At 43.7% G+C, this 19,968-nt stretch overlaps 1 protein-coding gene across 3 annotated transcripts in view; it reads left to right on the forward strand.

Moving 5' to 3' along the window:
- The first annotated feature begins 2,173 nt into the window (after window positions 1-2,173).
- Window positions 2,174-19,968, forward strand: part of LOC139407264 (uronyl 2-sulfotransferase-like) — a 132,416-nt gene continuing 114,621 nt past the window's right edge. For 2 of the 3 annotated variants that reach the window (XR_011634086.1, XR_011634085.1), the window contains exon 1: window positions 2,174-2,608. Coding sequence is in view for 1 of the 3 variants with exons in the window: in XM_071150894.1 (XP_071006995.1) it covers window positions 2,380-2,608 (229 nt within the window). In the remaining 2 variants the exon portion in view is untranslated. The remainder of the gene's footprint in view (window positions 2,609-19,968) is intronic. The other variant, XM_071150894.1, reaches the window with a different exon arrangement.

Genomic DNA, 19,968 nt, shown 5'->3' on the forward strand with positions numbered 1-19,968 from the left:
TCCTCTGTGTTTACACACACACACACACACACACACACACGACGCACAAACTCACCACTTCTGTCTGATGCGAGGTGTGGGCAGTGAGAGTTATTGGACTATTTGACTACTGTGGTTAACACCTAAAACCTGCACCACATGTTGTTCTGTGATTGCTGAATTTCTTATATTAATCTTCATTTTATGTGCGGATAATAAGCCTCAGTATACAATAACAGGCATTGCATTACCAGACTGGATTTTATTAAAACTCTGGATCCCAACACAGGATCAGTCTGCTGAATAAGAGCAGAGGCTGATTTCATTTCTCTGCGGTTTGGAGAGGGAAGAACAATCTGATTTACTTTTGACCCAAGGCTCCCTGGCATGGATGTCTGCTTGGTGCAATGAGTTCATGCCCTTTTCATAAGTGTGTAGGGTGGGGGGCGGGGGTTGCAGTGTGTGTGTGTGTGTGTGTGTGTGTGTGTGTGTGTGTGTGTGTGTTTGGGGTGGGGTGGGAGTGCAATCAGTGTCTGCCTGGCATAATTCATGAATCCCCTATCCAGCAAGTTTTCCCATGTAGCTCCCAATCAGGGGTTTGAAATAGAATGCATTCTGTTGTGTGTAGTTGTGCCTGGCTTGGAACGACACTGTTCCTGTCCCAAGCAAACAGGTTCCAGAACACATTTAACTCCCCCGTTAACCATAGCCATGGGAAGCAGAGGTGCTGAGGGTGTTAGGGGTGCTGAGGGATAAAATAAAAGTATAAGAAATTATAAAAAGTTTCCACAAAATTTGTGAACTAGGCCTTTATTACTCCTGTATGAGCGGAGACCCCCAACGCAAAACATTTTCTTGCGGCCAAGCCGTTTCCATTGGCCTTTCAAATTAGGGCCAAATTCTAACTGCCCACCAAGGCCAGCCCAACCCGGGTTGAATTTAAATGCCAATGAAAACAAGGTTTTAGTCTTTATAAACATAGAAATAGAATGAGATTCTAGATCTGTGTTTATACCCATGCTTTTTATGGCTTTGGTTAGACTGTTTCAAATAGAGACCATTGCTATGACTACAATACAGCTGCTATCACTAAAAGTGAGTTAGAGGACCAATATACAGTAAGTGACTGTCTACGTCTGTCACCAGAATGCGAACGTTATTGTATAGGATACGGTCTCATTGTACTATCTCAATCTGGGTCCAGCTGTTCTATGATTGCCACCAGAAGATTGTTGTATCTGGTCACGTGGTCGGAGAAAGCTGTGGTCAGTTAGAGGGAGAGATTTACGACCGGTTGTTGTGGCTTTACATTCCTCCTGTCTCCTTACTGCAGGCCTGAGGGGTAGAGGGAGTAGAGAGACACTAAAAAGGGAATGTTTACACACTCACACCTACACTTGGAAGGGTGAAGGTTGGCGGTCCACTCACTAGTTGTTTTGACTAAGTGGGCTTGCATCCCCTTAGGTAATTCAAATGTAGGCCTAATTAGCGCCTTACTCCTTATTTACCATAGCAAATGACCATCCTGACTCTGAGCATGGCTGAGGCATTCCTTTCAATCACCATCCGCATGGAAAGAGAGTGAGGCTGTATTGTAGCCCACACACCACCCACTTTCCTCACTTACATGATGTAGCCTATACTTGTACCTATACCATAGGTATGGCATTCTTTCATAGGCTGCCTTACATACGACTTCATAATACTGTGTTGCCTGTTTGTGCCAACTACGTAGAATATACCTTAAATCACACACAACAGACTTTTTTAACCTTCAAACCCAACCAGTGCCTTAACTTTGATTTTCTTATGCCACTTAGCACCAATTTGTGGTTATACTTTTTTCCTTTTGCATTTACAGTAATATTCCCCACCAAGAGCACCTTTGGTTGTTTTGGAATAGGCTACCTGCTAGCACTCTTTCTACTTATTTTATGTAGAGTAGCCTATATGTCCTAACTCTTAATGTGTATTAATGTCATGTCCTAATTGCTAAGAACGAAACTGTCAAATGAAAAACCTGTCTTGACAGAATGACAGAAGGCCCACATGACCTATGTAGTCTGTTGCTGTACACGCGGTGACGCTGTTTTGCACCTAGACTCATAGAAAATATCTGCAGAATTTTTTTCTTCCACATTCAGTAATCTGACACCGCAGCTGGCTCAAAACATCTAAACCGAAGGATGAACCCACAACTTCATTGGCAGAAATAGTCCGAGAGAAGAGACGAGAGAGACCGAACGGAGACGAAAACCGAGTGCGCAAATAACTCGTGGCGGCGGCGGGTGCCTGCGTTTCCTAATAGGTGTCCGTTTCAAATAATATCAAAGCAAGAAGTTTCACTTTCCACAGGCGGATGGGTGACTATCGCTCTCGGCGGCGCTTTGTGAGGAGGAGATGATGAAGAATTTCAGCAACAGTCCCCTTCACAATAACCAGACTCCAAACCACATTAGAGATTGGAACAACAAAAAGTTCGGTTTTCTCTCGGCGGTTCTGTTACGTTTTTCCCTGCGAGGTTATGGTTTTTGCATGGCTAGTCTATTCATCTTCTGTTTTGGGTCTCTGTTTTACCAGTTGAACGGAGGACCCCCCAACATTCTACTGGACATCCGACAGTATCTCGGTAAGAACTTATTATTGAACGAATTTATCTTCTGGTGGTGGTGATCGCTTTTGAGTAGCCTAGAGTTTCGCAACATTACCAACGTGTACAATTAGTAGGCTACACGGCTCTTTGAGGACGTGTAACGGCAAGTTTACTGTTGCATACTGTTACCACCCTCAATGCATTATCCTTTTCTTGTACTGCCCGGTTCGGGCCAATGGGTCCTCAAAGAGGACCCACTTTTTATTAATGACCCAGGGACAGCGCAAATTTAGAGATGGCAGATTTACAATTTTTATTTTTTTATATTTTATTTCCAATAGTAAATCCATGTGATAATGTTTCTTCATATAAAGCTGGATACATTGTGCCATAGATATTGTCACATACTCACATTGATTGATTCCAATTGTTGAAGGAAGAGACAGTTTAATTTGTGTGAGCACTCAAAGTAGTGTTATCTGGAGCCTAATGACAGTGCTTCTTTGGTTGAGCAGTTGAGGGATATATTATTGTAATCTAACCCCGAAAACTGTAAAGATGAATGCTATGTTACCTTGGTGTTTCTCGAAACGGGCAGAAGCGCCCTGTGGACTGTCACATAGCGGCCCAGACGTGACACTTTGCTGAGTGACACATAACGCAGCAGGTAAAAGTGAATTTATGCTTGATCGGAAAATGTGATCGGAAGCTTTGTATGGCGATTGTGACGGAATGGCGGAGCCTCCGGAGGCATGAAGGGGCCAAATCAGGCTTCATACCGCTTCGCCGTGCATCTCTCAAATGTTGTAACAATGTGCAGGGCTCTGTATAGCTCCACATTGACAGGATCGGTTGACGGTATGTGATTGGTCACAGTAAATGCTGTACAGCCACTTCCAACCCAGACAGACCAGGCCTTTAGCTCTGTATTCAGATACCCATCAAAAGTCAATGATTCAGTCACTCCTTATCTGCTTCATCAGTATTCAACCATCAGTCATTTCTTACCAACAAAATGTTAATAACTTAATGTGCCCCATGGTCAGTGTTTCTCAAGTGTTAGATAAATGTTATCATCTTCTCATGGTCACTTGAGGCCTGTTCATTCTCTGTACAGCACCAGCCTCAGGTCCTGAGGTGATTTCATATCAGCAGATCACACACCTGGAACCGGCACACCAGTTGCCAGGAAGTGTGTGTGAATGTGGATTTGTTCTGTACTACACTTGTGTTCTGTTCTTACAGGGAGATTGTGTTCTTTAGAATGTGATAAACTGGTAAATCTGGAAAATAACTAGAGTCACTCACCACACATTCACTGATCCCCCCATGAGTGAATGAGTGAGTGATTGAGTGAAGGAAAAAGACACACACACACACACACACACACACACACACACACAGTAAAATGAAGGAAGGACTGTAATGTGGATGAGGACTGACTGGTTCAGGATTTCTGCTGCCACCATGGCGCATCGGTCAGAATGCAATAAGGAATTTATGCCTTTGTAACTTTCAAACTCATTATTAGTCACGATTAATTCAGGATTATCCGTAATCATGGTAGAATCCACATTAATGTAGAAGTGTTCAGAAACAATTCTATTTTTATTTACAATAAAAGGCACTCCAAAATTACTCAATAAATTATTTACCATTCATTTCTATTGGGCACAAAATCATCTGAAACAACCAAAACAAACGGCAAATGCATCCAACAAGTTTGTACAGTCACAGGCTTGATGTAGTCATTGTGTGTTAGGAATATGAGACCAAATACTGCACATATAAGTGAATTTGTCGTAATACTTTTGGTCCCCTAAAATGGTGCTGTAATTTCTAAACGGCTCACCCGATATAGATGAAAATACCCTCCAATTAAAACTCATAGTCATTGTATCATTATAAATACAAAGTTCTGGGCTTCAGAGCCAAAACAACAAAAAGTGCCACTGTTCCAAAACTTTTGGAGTTCACTGTAAGCAGTCCTACCTAGGGGCCTGTCAGACACTGGGGCTACTATAAGGGGCTTCCAGGAGTAGGGGAAGCATTATGTAACGGTGACATAACTACACCATATCATCACTACTGCATTGGGGGAAGAGTTACCACTTACTAGGGAATCTGTATCAATCCGTTCCAAATACTGCATATTAAACTCTAGGACCCCCTGACATTGTCTTCTTCCCTCATACCTGCAGGTGGTGGAGATATATACATGAGGGGGAAAAGAAAAGGAGCGTAGAGAGGGAGGGACAGAGGGAGGTAGCATGGCCGAGATGGATGAAGAGAGCATGGGAACTAGTAGATTGTTTATGGAGCACTTTTGGATGGAACTGTAAGAGGTTCTTCTAGTTTTCTTTAAAGGTCCAATGCAGCCATTTTATATCTCAATATCAAATCATTTCTGGGTAACAATTAAGTACCTTACTGTGATTGTTTTCAATTAAAATGGTAAAATGCTCTTTGCTATTAAGCTATTTCTAAAGCAAGAATTTAGCTAGGACTATCTGGGAGTGGTCTGAGTGGGGAAAACTGAAAACTAGCTGTTTTTGGCACTCTTTCTTATTGGTTTATTAACTAATTTACTGCCTGGTGGTGTCACCAGGCAGACCAAAACTCCATCCCAACAAAACAGTCTGAAATGTCAGGCAGATATTTTTCAAACAGCTCTTACACTAAAAGGGCAATATCATATTTGTCACAGTATTATTCCAACCTCATAGTGTGGAAATACTGTATATATAAAACACAGGAAAATCATGTTTTTGACTGCACCAGGCCTTTAAGGTCACTCAACAATGGATGGCAGAATCTCATAGTATCTGTTTGCTTTTCTTACTCTCTGTCCCTCTTCTTTCATCTCTTTTCATCTCTCTTTCTCCCTCTCCTCCCTCACCGCTTCCCTCCCTCCCTCATCTTCCCGATCTGTCAGTGAGGGTGTGACAGATGTGATCAACAGAGCTAGGTGAGGTGAGGCACACTCCAAACACACCGAGGGGAAATCCAAAACCGCCGAGGCTAGTATATATTGAAAAAGTTGGAATAATGCGGTATTGTGTGGTTGTCCCTCAGTGTTCCAGAGTGATGGGCAGCCCAGGGCAGACCAGCTGGCTTTTATGTGAGACAGGCGATCAGGAGGATTTATTTACCTTCAGCCGCCAGTGTTACTTTTGGCTGAGGAGAGTGTGAGTGTGTTTTTCTCTTTGACTTATGCATTGGTAGGATTGGGTGTACTTGAGAGTGAGAGTGTCTGTATGTGTGTGTGGGGATGTGTGTCTCGCTCACTCACGCAGAGGTACTGTAGGAGGAACAGGCCCTGTTTTGTTTGGGCCGGTGGGGAGGTTGGTGTTTGAGGGTGTCACTCAACATGTCACTGTGGTAACTTGAACTGCTCGGGCGGGTAGGCCCTCCGACTCAGATTTACTGCCCCTTTCCACTCCGTTCCTTCTCATTAACACACACACACACACACACACACGCACTGAGCAGGGACCCAAAATCCCCCTTTAATTCAATTATTTCTGTGGGCCGTGCCAAGCAGCCACCATAGATCCGCTATCCAAAGGTGTGTGTGTGTTCGTGTGTGTGCGTATACATGTCGAGGGTCATTTGGAGCAGAAAATGAGTTGAGATTGAGATGTAATTTTTATGGATGATTGTTTGGGTAATTTGCTGAAGAACTGTACAGTTCACTCAGTGAAAGAGAAATGCAGGCTCTAAAAGTGTAGCATTAGAGTAATCGGAAGGCTACAGTGCTTTCACCCACCACTCATCTATCACACATGGAAACATCCTACCTGGCTCTTAGTTCAAATAGTACCTTTTTTTCTGAGTGTATAGTGAGACCATCTAGAATCTAAACAGTGCCACATAGGGTTCTACATGGAACCCAAAAGGGTTCTATGGGGACAGCCAAAGAACCCTTTTAGAACCATTTTTTTTGAAGAGCGTAGAGATGTTAATCTCAGCATCTGCAGATTGGACCAATTGTATTAATAGTCTTTGATATTCTCTGGCATCAGACCACCTGCCTGAGGAGCTGTGCCTGGAATTAAAACAGAGACAGAGAGGATAGAGGAGGATTCTTTTCTTTCTGTTTTCCTCCTCTTTCTCTCCTTTGAATGACTGCTTTATAAACAGCCAAGATACATTGGGTTCCAGGAATGTCCAGACAGTTGAAGATTCCAGTCTTACTATGTGCTTTTAACGACCCGACCTACAGATCAGACGATGTTTGTGTGTTTGTATGTGTGCATGCGTGTGACATGTGTAGTGTGTGTGTGTGCTTACGTACGTGCGTGCACATGCCTGAGTGTTTTTCTGTGTGTGTGCATATATATATATATATATATATATATATACTCACAAATAGGTGTGTGTGTGTGTGTGTGTGTGTGTGTGTGTACCATAGCCCAGGGACCATATAGTCCAGTTACATTGAAGCAGTGTGTATTATAATTTGCCTCCATTAATCATAAGAGCTGGGTGAGTTTACACTGTCAGAGTCTCACAAACTGTCTCAATGAGCAGTGCTCTGCTCAAAAGCTCTCTGTCACCCCTATATACCCTCACAGACCCTGGGTCCAGACGAATAAGCAGTGTTGACCAGAACGTACAGAGGGGTCTCCTTCTCCCTGACCCAGGCCTCTCAGAGCCACCAGAAAAAGTAATCAAGGGCAGAGGAGCCCTCTCTCTCTCTCCCCCTCCCTCCCTGCCGCTCCCTCCCTCAGTCTGCCCATAACAGGACAGGAAGAGAGAGACATTTTTAGGTGATTTCATATAAATCTATAGTTTGGCTGCCAACCAATTAGGATTAACACCTGCTAATATGACCAGCAATGTCACTCAACTGTGATGTGAACACCAGTAAAAACAGAGAGAAGGGAGAGAAAAGAGACACACCAACACGTCTAACTGAACACGGGTGATTAAAAGCATCACACTAGAGTGGACCCCACTGACACATGAGTGTCACACACACATACACACGTCACACTTTGCTGATTAGACTGACGTAACACAGTTTGACTTTCTTACACAGTGTGTGTGTTGTCGGCTACCCGCAACTTATTCTGACATTAAGTACACCAGGTCTCCTACGCACATAGTAATGCAACCACATAGACTTTATAATAGACATATAGGCAAGACAAACAAACACACGTGTAACACTAAGGAAGTTGTAGCCGATTTCCGCCACTTGGATTAAAGAGGTGAGGGAGTGTCCAGGGAGAAGGAGAGTCTAGGTGGAGTAAGGGCACTATACCTAGAACACTACATTCACGTCTTTACAGTTCCATACTTACTTAAAAACCACCGTCACCGTTCCCGTCTTCCCACGGTACGCCGACCTCGGCGTGGCAAAGGGGATCCCCTGAATGAACAAACGCTGCCTGCCTGATATACTGTGTTGACTTAATTAACAACTAGGCACACCTGGGACTGTCAGACCAATAAGGGAGCGTTCACAAGACATTCGACGGTTCTACCCCATTACATCTGCACTAATAGACATTGGCGCAATCGTTCCATATGCCCACTTTCAGCACTGGGGGCACACACACATGATCACTGTCAGAGACACACACACAAGCACACATTAGACAGACACAAGCAAGGAGCCTTGATGAGCCAGCCGGTCACTTAAGTGTGATTTTTGGCACTGACTTGGCCCTCTGCTCCACTCACACACCAGCAGGCCCATTCCACACTTCCTGTCTAAGGATATTAAAAACAACGGTCAGATTTTACTCATTCATATGTTATTCCCACAGACTGACAGATTTAGTGTTGGAGCCTCTTTAACTAGGGGAAGGGGTGCCATCCCATTGGAACAGTACCCAGGTGTCACACAGGTGTGAGGTTTCCATAGAAACGGAATGGCATAGAGGTCATTGGTTGGTTGAGTTGTTACTCACAACCTGAGAATGCATAGTACCAGGTTTCCAGTTGTGGACCAGTCTGGATTCTGTGTGAGGGTTGCCAGATAATGAGATTGTTAAAAAAAACTACTTTTCAAGAGGTCCAACCCAGTACCAGGAGACAGTGCCTTTTCACATCGGCTTGTTCTGTACATGTATATACGTAATACACAGCTGTGAATGTACAGCCAGGTCGTTTAAAATTTACGTCAGAATTGGATGTCAATGGGGGGGGTGGGTGGGTGGGTGGTGGTGGATGGGTGTAATCGCATGTCTCTGGATCAGAATGTTGTGTGTTCAATCCCAGTCATGGAAACAACATTTTTTATTTGTTTATTTTAACTTTATCCCAAACCTTTACCGTTAACTTAACCATTTGGAATGAGTGCCTAAAGTTAACCCTTAACTTCTATATTTGTTGTTTGGAGAAATGGAATGCTACGGAACAGCAGGAGCAACAGAAACACTTCAAAAAATGACGTTTGGAGCAACTTCAAAATTGGACTTTTGGAGAACGTGGATGAACGTTTAATTCTGCAGTGAGACTGTGAGAGCTTGTTGGAAAGTAAGCCGTTATGGTCTGGTATTGCATCCCGGTAAAATAAAATGAGTCGTTTACGTTCCAGTTTGCGCTGTGGTTTCGTCGAGAACACTTCCATTTTGCCAAGGCTGAGATGGGTGACCGAGACGCATGCAGACAACAGTTGAGGCATTAATTCAGGCGACAAGTGGAGGCCTAATGACAATGGCAGATTGCAGATTGTCATTATAATACACGTTGTGCTGTTTTGTAACTGATGTCTCTTTCCAGTCATCAAATTGTGCTGTTTTGATGCTGGAATTATTTTGGAAGTGGACGAACGTGGAAGTGCACATGTAGTTTACAGGAAGGGGTGCCTTTAGGGAGGGATGGTTTGACAATCAGATGAAAACATCATGACTGGTTGTGTTTATGCCACATTAAACATGTTAAAAGGGATAATATGTAATTCTATGATTACACCTAGACCATAAAACACTTTGGAGTCTCATACCGGTGAGATTGGCTGGTGATTTATAAAGATAAAGTAGTGTAGGGATTTGGCTCCTGTTGTGTACAGTTACATATTGATTATGGCATTAGAGATTAGATTGACTCGAATCCAAGGTTGTGTGTCAATATTTTAAAGTGGCTTCCTGAACCTGTCTCTTTTCTTTCATACTTATCTACACCAACCTGGCAGGTGAAACCAAGCCAAGCCAAGCTTCTTCTATATTGTTTTCACCCACTGTGTGCAGTCTATAGAGGAAGGAAAGGAGGCAGGATCACAGTATTGAGAGACAACCCAAGTGTATGTGCATCATTTCACCCACTCTCCTCCTAGCTGACACACTACACATACAGCACCCTGCCCAAATAGAAGCTTGTTTTAACTACAGTCTGTGGTAACTTCTCCTGCTTGAGAAAACAACAGGCGTCCTTCCCTACTGTGTTGGGCTGTGCTCTGTTTGTTTACCTGTTTCTTTTAACCCACATGCTGCCTCATTAACTGAGTTTAGGGGTCAATAAAGAGGGAATGTGTTTCACATGACCGGCATGCCTGCCAGAGAGACAGCCAGGTGTCAGGGTGATGCTCCCTCACCAAGTCTGTTTTTTTTGGTTGACTAATGGTTCAAATTGTTATACCATGGATCATTTAGTTATCAGATTTTTTATTTTAGGACCCCTGTAGGTATGTAAAAAAATATATTAAAAAATGATTCAATAAAATATTGAATTTGGCCTTCACTATTATAGCCCATAGAATCACATTGCATAACACATTCATAATGGCAAAACAGACAGTAAAAAAAATGCCATTAAGGAATAAGGTTTTGAAGTGTCTGTCCTATATCTAAGAGATATAACAAAGCTCAGTAAACGTATAAATCTTTTGGGACACATATCTACCCCCTTTTTTTGTTGGCACAAAATTGCTTCCATACTTCCATTCATTTTTTAAATGGGTACCCTGTTGCCTTCAGGCATAGAGTACAACGGAGAGGGCTCTTCTTGAGTGTCTCCCCTTTCCTTAGTCTGTAGCCCAAATGGTTCCGACGCTACAGACGTTTTCATGAGAAGACCGGTTTCCAGATGTCTCCTTGTCTGACAAACAGAGCTTTAGTTCTGCCACTTTCCACCAGAGATGCGGATGTTTTATGTTATTATGTTAATAAGATTGACAGTGCAAAGAGCACAAGAGAACTTAAAAAAGCAGGTTTTAACTCACTATTGAGTCTCTATTTATCTTGAAGGGAGACCATTTCTGAACAGCAAAGGTGGGAAGGGAGAGAGTGGGGGGAGGGGAGAAACCGTGAGACTCTGAGAGAGCAAAACAGAGGCAACGAAAAAAAACAACAGAGCCTCATATCTTTCACAGTTTCTAAAGTTCTCCATTACAATCATTAGCGATCACATAAACAAGGTCAGAATGTGAGTCACCTGGGAATAGAAATCACTTCCTGAAGTTTCCAGCAGCCTCCAAAATGGCACACTATTCCCTCTAATCCTGACATAGTTTACAACCAGAGTCGTGTAGGAGTAATGTTAGCTACATAGGGCTCTGAATAAAAGATGGTGGATGATGTAGGGAATAGGGTGCCAGATTTGCTCTATTATCCTGATGGTTCCTGAGTGGGGACAGACACACAGAACACTGTAGGCATGGGGATGGTCAAAATGACCACATAATAGCTACAATGCTACACTATCCAACAGAAACTCAGAAAACAAAGTAAGGTACCAGAAGTATGGTCATAGTGACCATTGTGAAGGTTAGGTTCAATGCTACAGTACCTCAAAACAACATTTAACAATAAGTGAACTTTACAAACAAACTTTGACAAACACAATGCTTTACAACTTTTTATAAACACGTATGAGCCCTTATAATGCCTTATTATGATAAATACAGTATAACATGTGATTTGCCTAGGCAACATTCATCCAACAGTCTCTGCAGCTGGTCTTTAGCCAGGACATGCTTATGATACGTTTTACAATTCTTTATGACTGCATCATAATGCATTATGTCTGTTGGCTTAAAGTAAAGTGTTACCTTTGCTAGCGATGTGGTGAGGACCAGGGTTTGATCTATTAGTGTGTGCAATATAGAATGACAGTGAAGAAACACAGCTGAACAACTCACACCACATCAATTTGTAACCCTGTAACAGACGCACACACGCACCCTTGTGCATGCACACACACACACACACACACACACACACAGTATTAACAGGAGCTTGTCAACTAATTCTCAGACTGTATCTCCAGCGCCGCAGTTCCCAACTCCCCTACCAGAGGAGCTCCACTCTTCTCTTCCGGGAGACTCTGTCGTAGGTCAGACCTCAAAGTCTGTCTGCCCTCCTCTCCCGTCTCCCCACTCGAAGGTGTGTCTGGCTGGGCAGAGCAGCAGATCAGCCCCCGGAGCTGGATGAGCTGGCGTCTAAAGGAGCGTCTGAAGATGTAGTAGATAAAAGGGTTGTAGGCCGTGGAGCCCTTAGCGAACAGGCAGGGCAGCAGGGAGACCAGCGGGGCCAGACTGGCCTTCCCCTGGAACATATACCAAAAGCTGAGCACCACGTAGGGAGACCAAGCCACGATGAACCCTGAGCTGATCAACACCGCCATCTGGGGAGGAGAGGAGAGGGGGAGGAGAGGGGGAGGAGAGGGGGAGGAGAGGATGAGAGGGGGAGGAGAGGAGGAGAGGAGAGGAGAGGAGGAGAGGGGGAGGAGAGAATGAGAGGAGAGGGGAAGGGGAGGAGAGGGGGAAGAGGAGAGGAGAGGGAAAGGAGAGGAGGAGGAGAAGGAGAGGAGAGGAGGAAGAGGGCAGAAGGATATGAGGAGAGGGGGAGGAGAGGATGAGAGGGGGAGGAGAGGATGAGAGGAGAGGGGAAGGGGAGGAGAGGGGGAAGAGGAGAGGAGAGGGAAAGGAGAGGAGGAGGAGAAGGAGAGGAGAGGAGGAAGAGGGCAGAAGGATATGAGGAGAGGGGGAGGAGAGGAAAGGAGAAGGAGAGCAGGAGATGAGGAGGAGGAGAGGGGAAGGAGAGGATGAGGAGAGGAGAGGGGGAGGAGAGGATTAGGAAAGGAGAGTTGAGGAGGAGGAGAAGGGAAGGAGAGGAGGAGGAGAGGGAGAGGAGGAGGAGAGGAGAGGGGGAGAAGAGGAGGAGGAGAGGATGAGAGGAGAGGAGGAGGAGAGGATGAGAGCAGAGGATAGGGGGAGGAGAGGATGAGAGGAGAGGGGAAGGAGAGGATGAGGAGAGGATTAGGAGAGGAGAGTTGAGGAGAGGAGAAGGGAAGGAGAGGAGGAGGAGAGGGGGGGAGAGGATGAGAGGAGAGGGGAAGGAGAGGAGAGGGAAAGGAGAGGAGGAGGTGAGGAGGAGGAGAAGAGAGGGGAAGGAGAGGAGAGGAGGAAGAGGGCAGAAGGATATGAGGAGAGGGGGAGGAGAGGAAAGGAAAGGAGAAGGAGAGCAGGAGATGAGGAGGAGGAGAGAGGAAGGAGAGGAGGAGGAGAGACATTTGTCTGTCAAGAACATACGATTAGACAGGGACTAAAGCGTTTCTTAATGATTAAGGCAGGTTTGAGGGTTTGAGGAGTCTAAGCTGATCCTAGGTCTGTGCCTGAGAGCAACTTTAACGAGGAAGAAAAGTGAAGACAAAGAGAAGAGAACTAGAGTGACTTTGACAGAGATTCCATGGTTCACACTGATCATCTTCCACATTTTTCACCAGGTGCCTGAGCTCACTGCTTTAGTCCTGTGTGCTATTGTGTTTGCCTTCTTCCCTTGTTCATAATCATCAAAGTGAAATGCTGTGCAGCATGTTGTGCTGTGCCTCAACCGCATGATTCGATAATTGGCATAATTTGCAGACCCAATTAAGGTTACTAATGATCTCTCTGGGGAGGGCATGGACCACTGCAATAACAATATAATACCATTGTAATAAGTCTGTTATAACACACGGGGCCATGATCATCCATTACTGCCTTGTGTTTTCAGTGTTAGGAAGGGAAACGCTTCAGACTGTTATTGCTGTGTAAGTTTTGATGAACAATGACGGACAGAACTCATGAAACTATGTGTGGAATTGTGTGACTGAATTGGTGGCCTGGCTACAGCTTGTACTGTAGGCCTCTTTTAAAAAGGCAACTGTTTTCAAATTTGACAGTGAATGAATACATAGACTCTGTTTTAGAGTGGCGCTCTTCAGCCACGGTACAGTATGTCAGCCACGGTACAGTATGTCAGCCACGGTACAGTATGTCAGCCACGGTACAGTATGTCAGCCACGGTACAGTATGTCAGCCACGGTACAGTATGTCAGCCACGGTACAGTATGTCAGCCACGGTACAGTATTTCGGCAAACTTTTCTTTGGGGTGATGAGAGTATTAGGTGTGGTATTTCTCTACTGCCAGATTCAGAACTCTCAACTCTTTCCAATTGTCAAAAACAGGCCTCCACAAAATACTCTGCTTCCTCCACACATGTAGGAGCAGGAAAATATTCAGAACAGTCAGAACTAACGCCATGAAAATATTTGTTTTTGAGGGTGTTTCATTCTAAAAACTAGCCCACAGCACCCGCAAGAAATGCTCTGGGCCTCATTCCTTCTGGAATAAACAGAACACCAGTGAATAAAACAATCATAGCATGTTTTTATGAACTAACAATTAGGTGGGTTACACTTGTCTGCAAAACCATTAAATATTGAGCCTGTTTTAGTGTTTTTTTCTCTCTCTCATTAAAATACTCTTTGTAGAGTCAGTGGTGAGGCCCAGATGGAGGTGTGGGTACTGGATAGAGTTTTGCCCCCAGACTGTGTGCTGTTGTCTGGGGTTGCCAGGGCACTGATGACGGCTGGTTGTGGTGGCTTTAATGGTAGTGGTGGTGGGTCAGAGAGTGGGTGGTGACGGGCCTGCGGTTACAGGGTGGGACCTGGCTGGCTGTGCCATCATCAGTCATAGCCTTAAGGAAACAGTCAGGGGTCTCCTGCTATGCTGAAAGGCCTTGACTATAGAGGAGGCTGTTGACGTGATCTTTGAACATTCAATATGGAACTTTACCCCATGATTTTGACATATTGGAACGTAACAAGTTATTTTGTTTTTAAATCATTCAAATTCTAATCTTAATTATCCCTGTGTAGTAACTAACGGAACCTATTTGTGATGTTTGGTTTGTTGACTTTGGCTGGCGTTTAAACGCGTCACATTCCTCTGTTTATAGCCATGAAACACCCACAACATGTTGAGTTGTTGTATCTCTCCTTAGGCTGCCACAGAGCCTAGGCCTGTCATCAAACACATGACCATGTCGCAAGCATTCGTCATCGAAGCCAAGTGCGGGGGGGGGGGGGGGGGGGGGGGGTCTGACTAGGCTATTTCTGATCAGTCTCCAGTCATCAGAAACATTCTAATTTCTATTTAAATGTCTTGTTAATTGAGAGCATCACCGCTGTACCTTGTTCTATGGGCTCTGCCTATCTTTATGCCCTGGCACAATAACCACAAACCCATCTGCTACACTCATTTAATGCCCATGAAAAAAAATATAGAGGTCTAAAATAGAACCTTAAATTTGCAGTAGGGCAGATAGAATAGAACCTTAAATTTGCAGTAGGGCAGATAGAATAGCGATGCCCAGCCCATGTTGTTTAACCACTAGTTGCTAGTTTGGGAAAATATAACGCTCTGCACTTTTAAGTTTTATTTAGCCTACCCAATCCCCTCTCTGGTTCTCGCTGAGCGAGGAAAGCCAACCAATTCCTTTTCCAGTATTACATGGGCACCAGCTTGGAGACTTGTCCTGTCCAAATATTGGTATTCATTCATTTGTAAAGAAGGGGTCATGGCGGAGAGAAAAACTAATCCATTCCCTAGTTTTTTACATTTTTTATCCTTTCCCTCTGATATTTTATTTGTTCCTCCTTCTCCTTGTGCAGGTTACCATGACGGTCCCACTTGGCCGATAACATATTGCAGCCTAAATGTCATTCCATTTAGTTAATAACCTGCTTCATATGGTAATCACTGACCATTCAAAAGCTTATATCCAGTTGTTGTGTTTTCATAGGCCTCTAAGTTATACAGGTAAATAATAGTGTAATGATGTTGTGTTTTCATAGGCCTCTAAGTTATACAGGTAAATAATAGTGTAATGATGTTGTGTTTTCATAGGCCTCTAAGTTATACAGGTAAATAATAGTGTAATGATGTTGTGTTTTCATAGACCTCCAAGTTATACAGGTAAATAATAGTGTAATGATGTTGTGTTTTCATAGGCCTCCAAGTTATACAGGTAAATAATAGTAACTGGCTTGTCAAACCCCTCAAGGTGAAAATATGGTGTAATGATGTTGTGTTTTCATAGACCTCTAAGTTATACAGGTAAATAATAGTAACTGGCTTGTCAAACCCCTCAAGGTGAAAATATGGTGTAATGATGCGCTCAACAATAGGCATGAATTCTGTCTGGCTCTGCTTCATGACGTTAGCTGTTGTATGTTTATATTTAGTACTTTAGCTACCTACCCTAGTCTGGCAATCAGCTCATTTCCAAGTTAATGTAATGTCATCGCAACAAAGCAAATATTTATCCGTTTTGGTTATGAGCATAGAGACGCTTTAAACCATCCACAGCACCAGTCAAAAGTTTGGACACAACTACTCATTCAAGGGTTTTTCTTTATTTTTGCACATTTCTACATAGTAGAATAATAGGGAAGACATTACAACTATTAAATAACACAAATGGAAAACAAATCAAAATATATTTTAGATTTTAGATTCTTCAAAGTAGCCACCCTTTGCCTTGATGACAGCTTTGCACACTCTTGGCATTCTCTCAACCAGCTTCACCTGGAATGCTTTTCCAACAGTCTTGAAGGAGTTCCTACATATGCTGAGCACTTGTTGGACGCTTTTACTTCACTCTGCGGTCCAACTCATCCCAAACCATCTCAATTGGGTTGAGTTCGGGTAATTGAGGAGGCCAGGTCATCTGATGCGGTACTCCATCACTCTCCTTCTTGGTCAAATAGCCCTTACACAGCCTGGAGGTGTGTTGGGTCATTGTCCTGTTGAAAAGCAAGTGGTAGTCCCACTAAGTGCAAACCAGATGGGATGGCGTATCGCTGCAGAATGCTGTGGTAGTCATGCTGTTTAAGTGTGCCTTGAATTCTAAGTAAATCACAGACAGTGTCACTGGCAAAGCACCCCCACACCATCACACCTCCTCCTCCATGCTTGGAACCACACAGGTGGGAACCACACATGCAGAGATCATCCGTTCACCTACTCTGCGTCTCAAAGACGTGGTGGTTGGAACCAAAAATCTCCAATTTGGACTCATCAGACCAAAGGACAGATTTCCACCTGTCTAATGTCCATTGCTCATGTTTCTTGGCCCAAGCAAGTCTCTTCTTCTAATTTAGTGTCCTTTAGTAGTGGTTTCTTTGCAGCAATCCGACCATGAAGGCCTGATTCACACAGTCTCCTCTAAACAGTTGATGTTGAGATGTGTCTGTTACTTGAACTATGTGAAGCATTTATTTGGGTTGCAATCTGAGGTGCAGTTAACTCTAATGAACTTATCCTCTGCAGCAGAGGCAACTCTGGGTCTTCCTTTCCTGTGGCGGTCCTTATGAGAGCCAGTTTCATCATAGCGCTTGATGGTTTTTGCAACTGCACTTGAAGTTCTTGAAATGTTCCGAATTGAGTCTTCATTGAGTCTTCAACTTCATGTCTTAAAGTAATGATGGACTGTCGTTTCTCTTTGCTTATTTGAGCTGTTCTTGCCATAATACTCATTTAAAATACAAAAAATCTTAATACTGCATTGTTGGTTAAGGGCATGTTAGTAAGCATTTCACTGTAAAATCTACACCTGTTGTATTCGGTGCATATGACAAATACAATTTGATTTGATTTGACATGGACTTGGTATTTTAACACATATGGCTATCTTCTGTATAGCACACCTACCTTGTTACAATGCAACTGATTGGCTCAAACTCATTAAGAAGGAAAGAAATTCCACAAATGTACTTTTAACAAGGCACACTTGTTAATTGAATTGCATTCCAGGTGACTACCCCATAAAGCGAAAGAGAATGCCAAGAGTGTGCAAAGCTAGCCCGATTGAGGGGTTTGCACCTTTGTTATTTATTATCTGCCCTTATGATTTGGTGGCATATGAAAACACTGAAACTGGATGGAAGCTATTGAATGGTCAGTGATCATCACCATCTGAAGCAGATAATTAACTCAATCGAATTACATTTAGGGTGTAATTTGATGTTGGCCAAGTGGTACTGTCATGGTATCCTGCATAAATAGAAGAGGGAACAAATAAAACACTCTGACAAATTAAAATCCAGAGGGAATGGATAAAAAACAGAGGGAACAGATTAGCCTGCCAGTCTTTCTTTTCACTGCCATGACCCCTCAGGGGCTCCGTAGAAGAAGAGGTTTTCTGTGAATGAAGAAAAACTGAAATGTTACTATAGCCTATAGAGTATGGAGATGCCCTGACAGGTGTGAAATCCTATATGTGCTTGAGATCAAGTCTAGAATGTAACAATGCCCGTTGGAGGGACTTTGAAAGCATTAAGACAGTATTTTTAAGAAAGATCTACATTTTAACATAGTGTTTATCATTTCCATAACATTCTCAGCAGCAGATTAGAAGTCTGTAAAGGCTATCTCCTCTGTTGGTGTTCCAAGTGTTTGAAGATCAAACTCAGGACCAGTGCCATATTTGGCTCCTGTTTGTGTGTGCGTGCGCATGTGCGTATGTGTATGTGTGTGGGTGGTTACGAAGGTGTGTTTGTGAAAGTTGTGTGTGTGCGTGCGTGTCTGTGCCCCTTCAGGAATCCGAGTAGCTCCCTAATGAAGCGTGGCTCTCCGCTGAGATTAAGGAAACGTTGTTACAGGGTATTATACAACGTTTCCATGAACTCAGGAATGTTAGGAAATTGGGAAAATGAACAGCTCTGGACAGCTTCCCATTTCCCAATTCCCCTCTCCCTCTAAAATACCACCACACTGCTCTCCTGAACCAGCCACCAGTTGAGAGGGACGTGTTATTATAGAGTTATTCTTTGTAACTGAGGTGCTGTTTTTACTGGGCTAAAGGCTGCACTAGTACCATTCCCTCTGTAGATGAGCTGCTGTTTTTACTGGGCTAAAGGCTGCACTAGTACCATTCCCTCTGTAGATGAGGTGCTGTTTTTACTGGGCTAAAGGCTGCACTAGTACCATTCCCTCTGTAGATGAGGTGCTGTTTTTACTGGGCTAAAGGCTGCACTAGTACCATTCCCTCTGTAGATGAGATGCTGTTTTTACTGGGCTAAAGGCTACACTAGTATCATTCCCTCTGTAGATGAGCTGCTGTTTTTACTGGGCTAAAGGCTACACTAGTATCATTCCCTCTGTAGATGAGGTGCTGTTTTTACTGGGCTAAAGGCTGCACTAGTATCATTCCCTCTGTAGATGAGATGCTGTTTTTACTGGGCTAAAGGCTACACTAGTACCATTCCCTCTGTAGATGAGGTGCTGTTTTTACTGGGCTAAAGGCTACACTAGTATCATTCCCTCTGTAGATGAGCTGCTGTTTTTACTGGGCTAAAGGCTGCACTAGTATCATTCCCTCTGTAGATGAGCTGCTGTTTTTACTGGGCTAAAGGCTGCACTAGTACCATTCCCTCTGTAGATGATATGCTGTTTTTACTGGGCTAAAGGCTACACTAGTATCATTCCCTCTGTAGATGAGGTGCTGTTTTTACTGGGCTAAAGGCTGCACTAGTATCATTCCCTCTGTAGATGAGGTGCTGTTTTTACTGGGCTAAAGGCTACATTAGTATCATTCCCTCTGTAGATGAGGTGCTGTTTTTACTGGGCTAAAGGCTGCACTAGTATCATTCCCTCTGTAGATGAGGTGCTGTTTTTACTGGGCTAAAGGCTACATTAGTATCATTCCCTCTGTAGATGTGGTGCTGTTTTTACTGGGCTAAAGGCTGCACTAGTATCATTCTATCTGTAGATGAGGTGCTGTTTTTACTGGGCTAAAGGCTGCACTAGTATCATTCCCTCTGTAGATGAGGTGCTGTTTCTACTGGGCTAAAGGCTGCACTAGTACCATTCCCTCTGTAGATGAGATGCTGTTTTTATTGGGCTAAATGCTACACTAGTACCATTCCCTCTGTAGATGAGGTGCTGTTTTTACTGGGCTAAAGGCTGCACTAGTACCATTCCCTCTGTAGATGAGGTGCTGTTTTTACTGGGCTAAAGGCTGCACTAGTACCATTCCCTCTGTAGATGAGGTGCTGTTTTTACTGGGCTAAAGGCTGCACTAGTACCATTCCCTCTGTAGATGATATGCTGTTTTTACTGGGCTAAAGGCTGCACTAGTATCATTCCCTCTGTAGAAGGTGCTGTTTTTACTGGGC

This window comes from Oncorhynchus clarkii, chromosome 4 (genome assembly GCF_045791955.1).
Source record: "Oncorhynchus clarkii lewisi isolate Uvic-CL-2024 chromosome 4, UVic_Ocla_1.0, whole genome shotgun sequence".
NCBI lineage: Eukaryota > Metazoa > Chordata > Actinopteri > Salmoniformes > Salmonidae > Oncorhynchus > Oncorhynchus clarkii.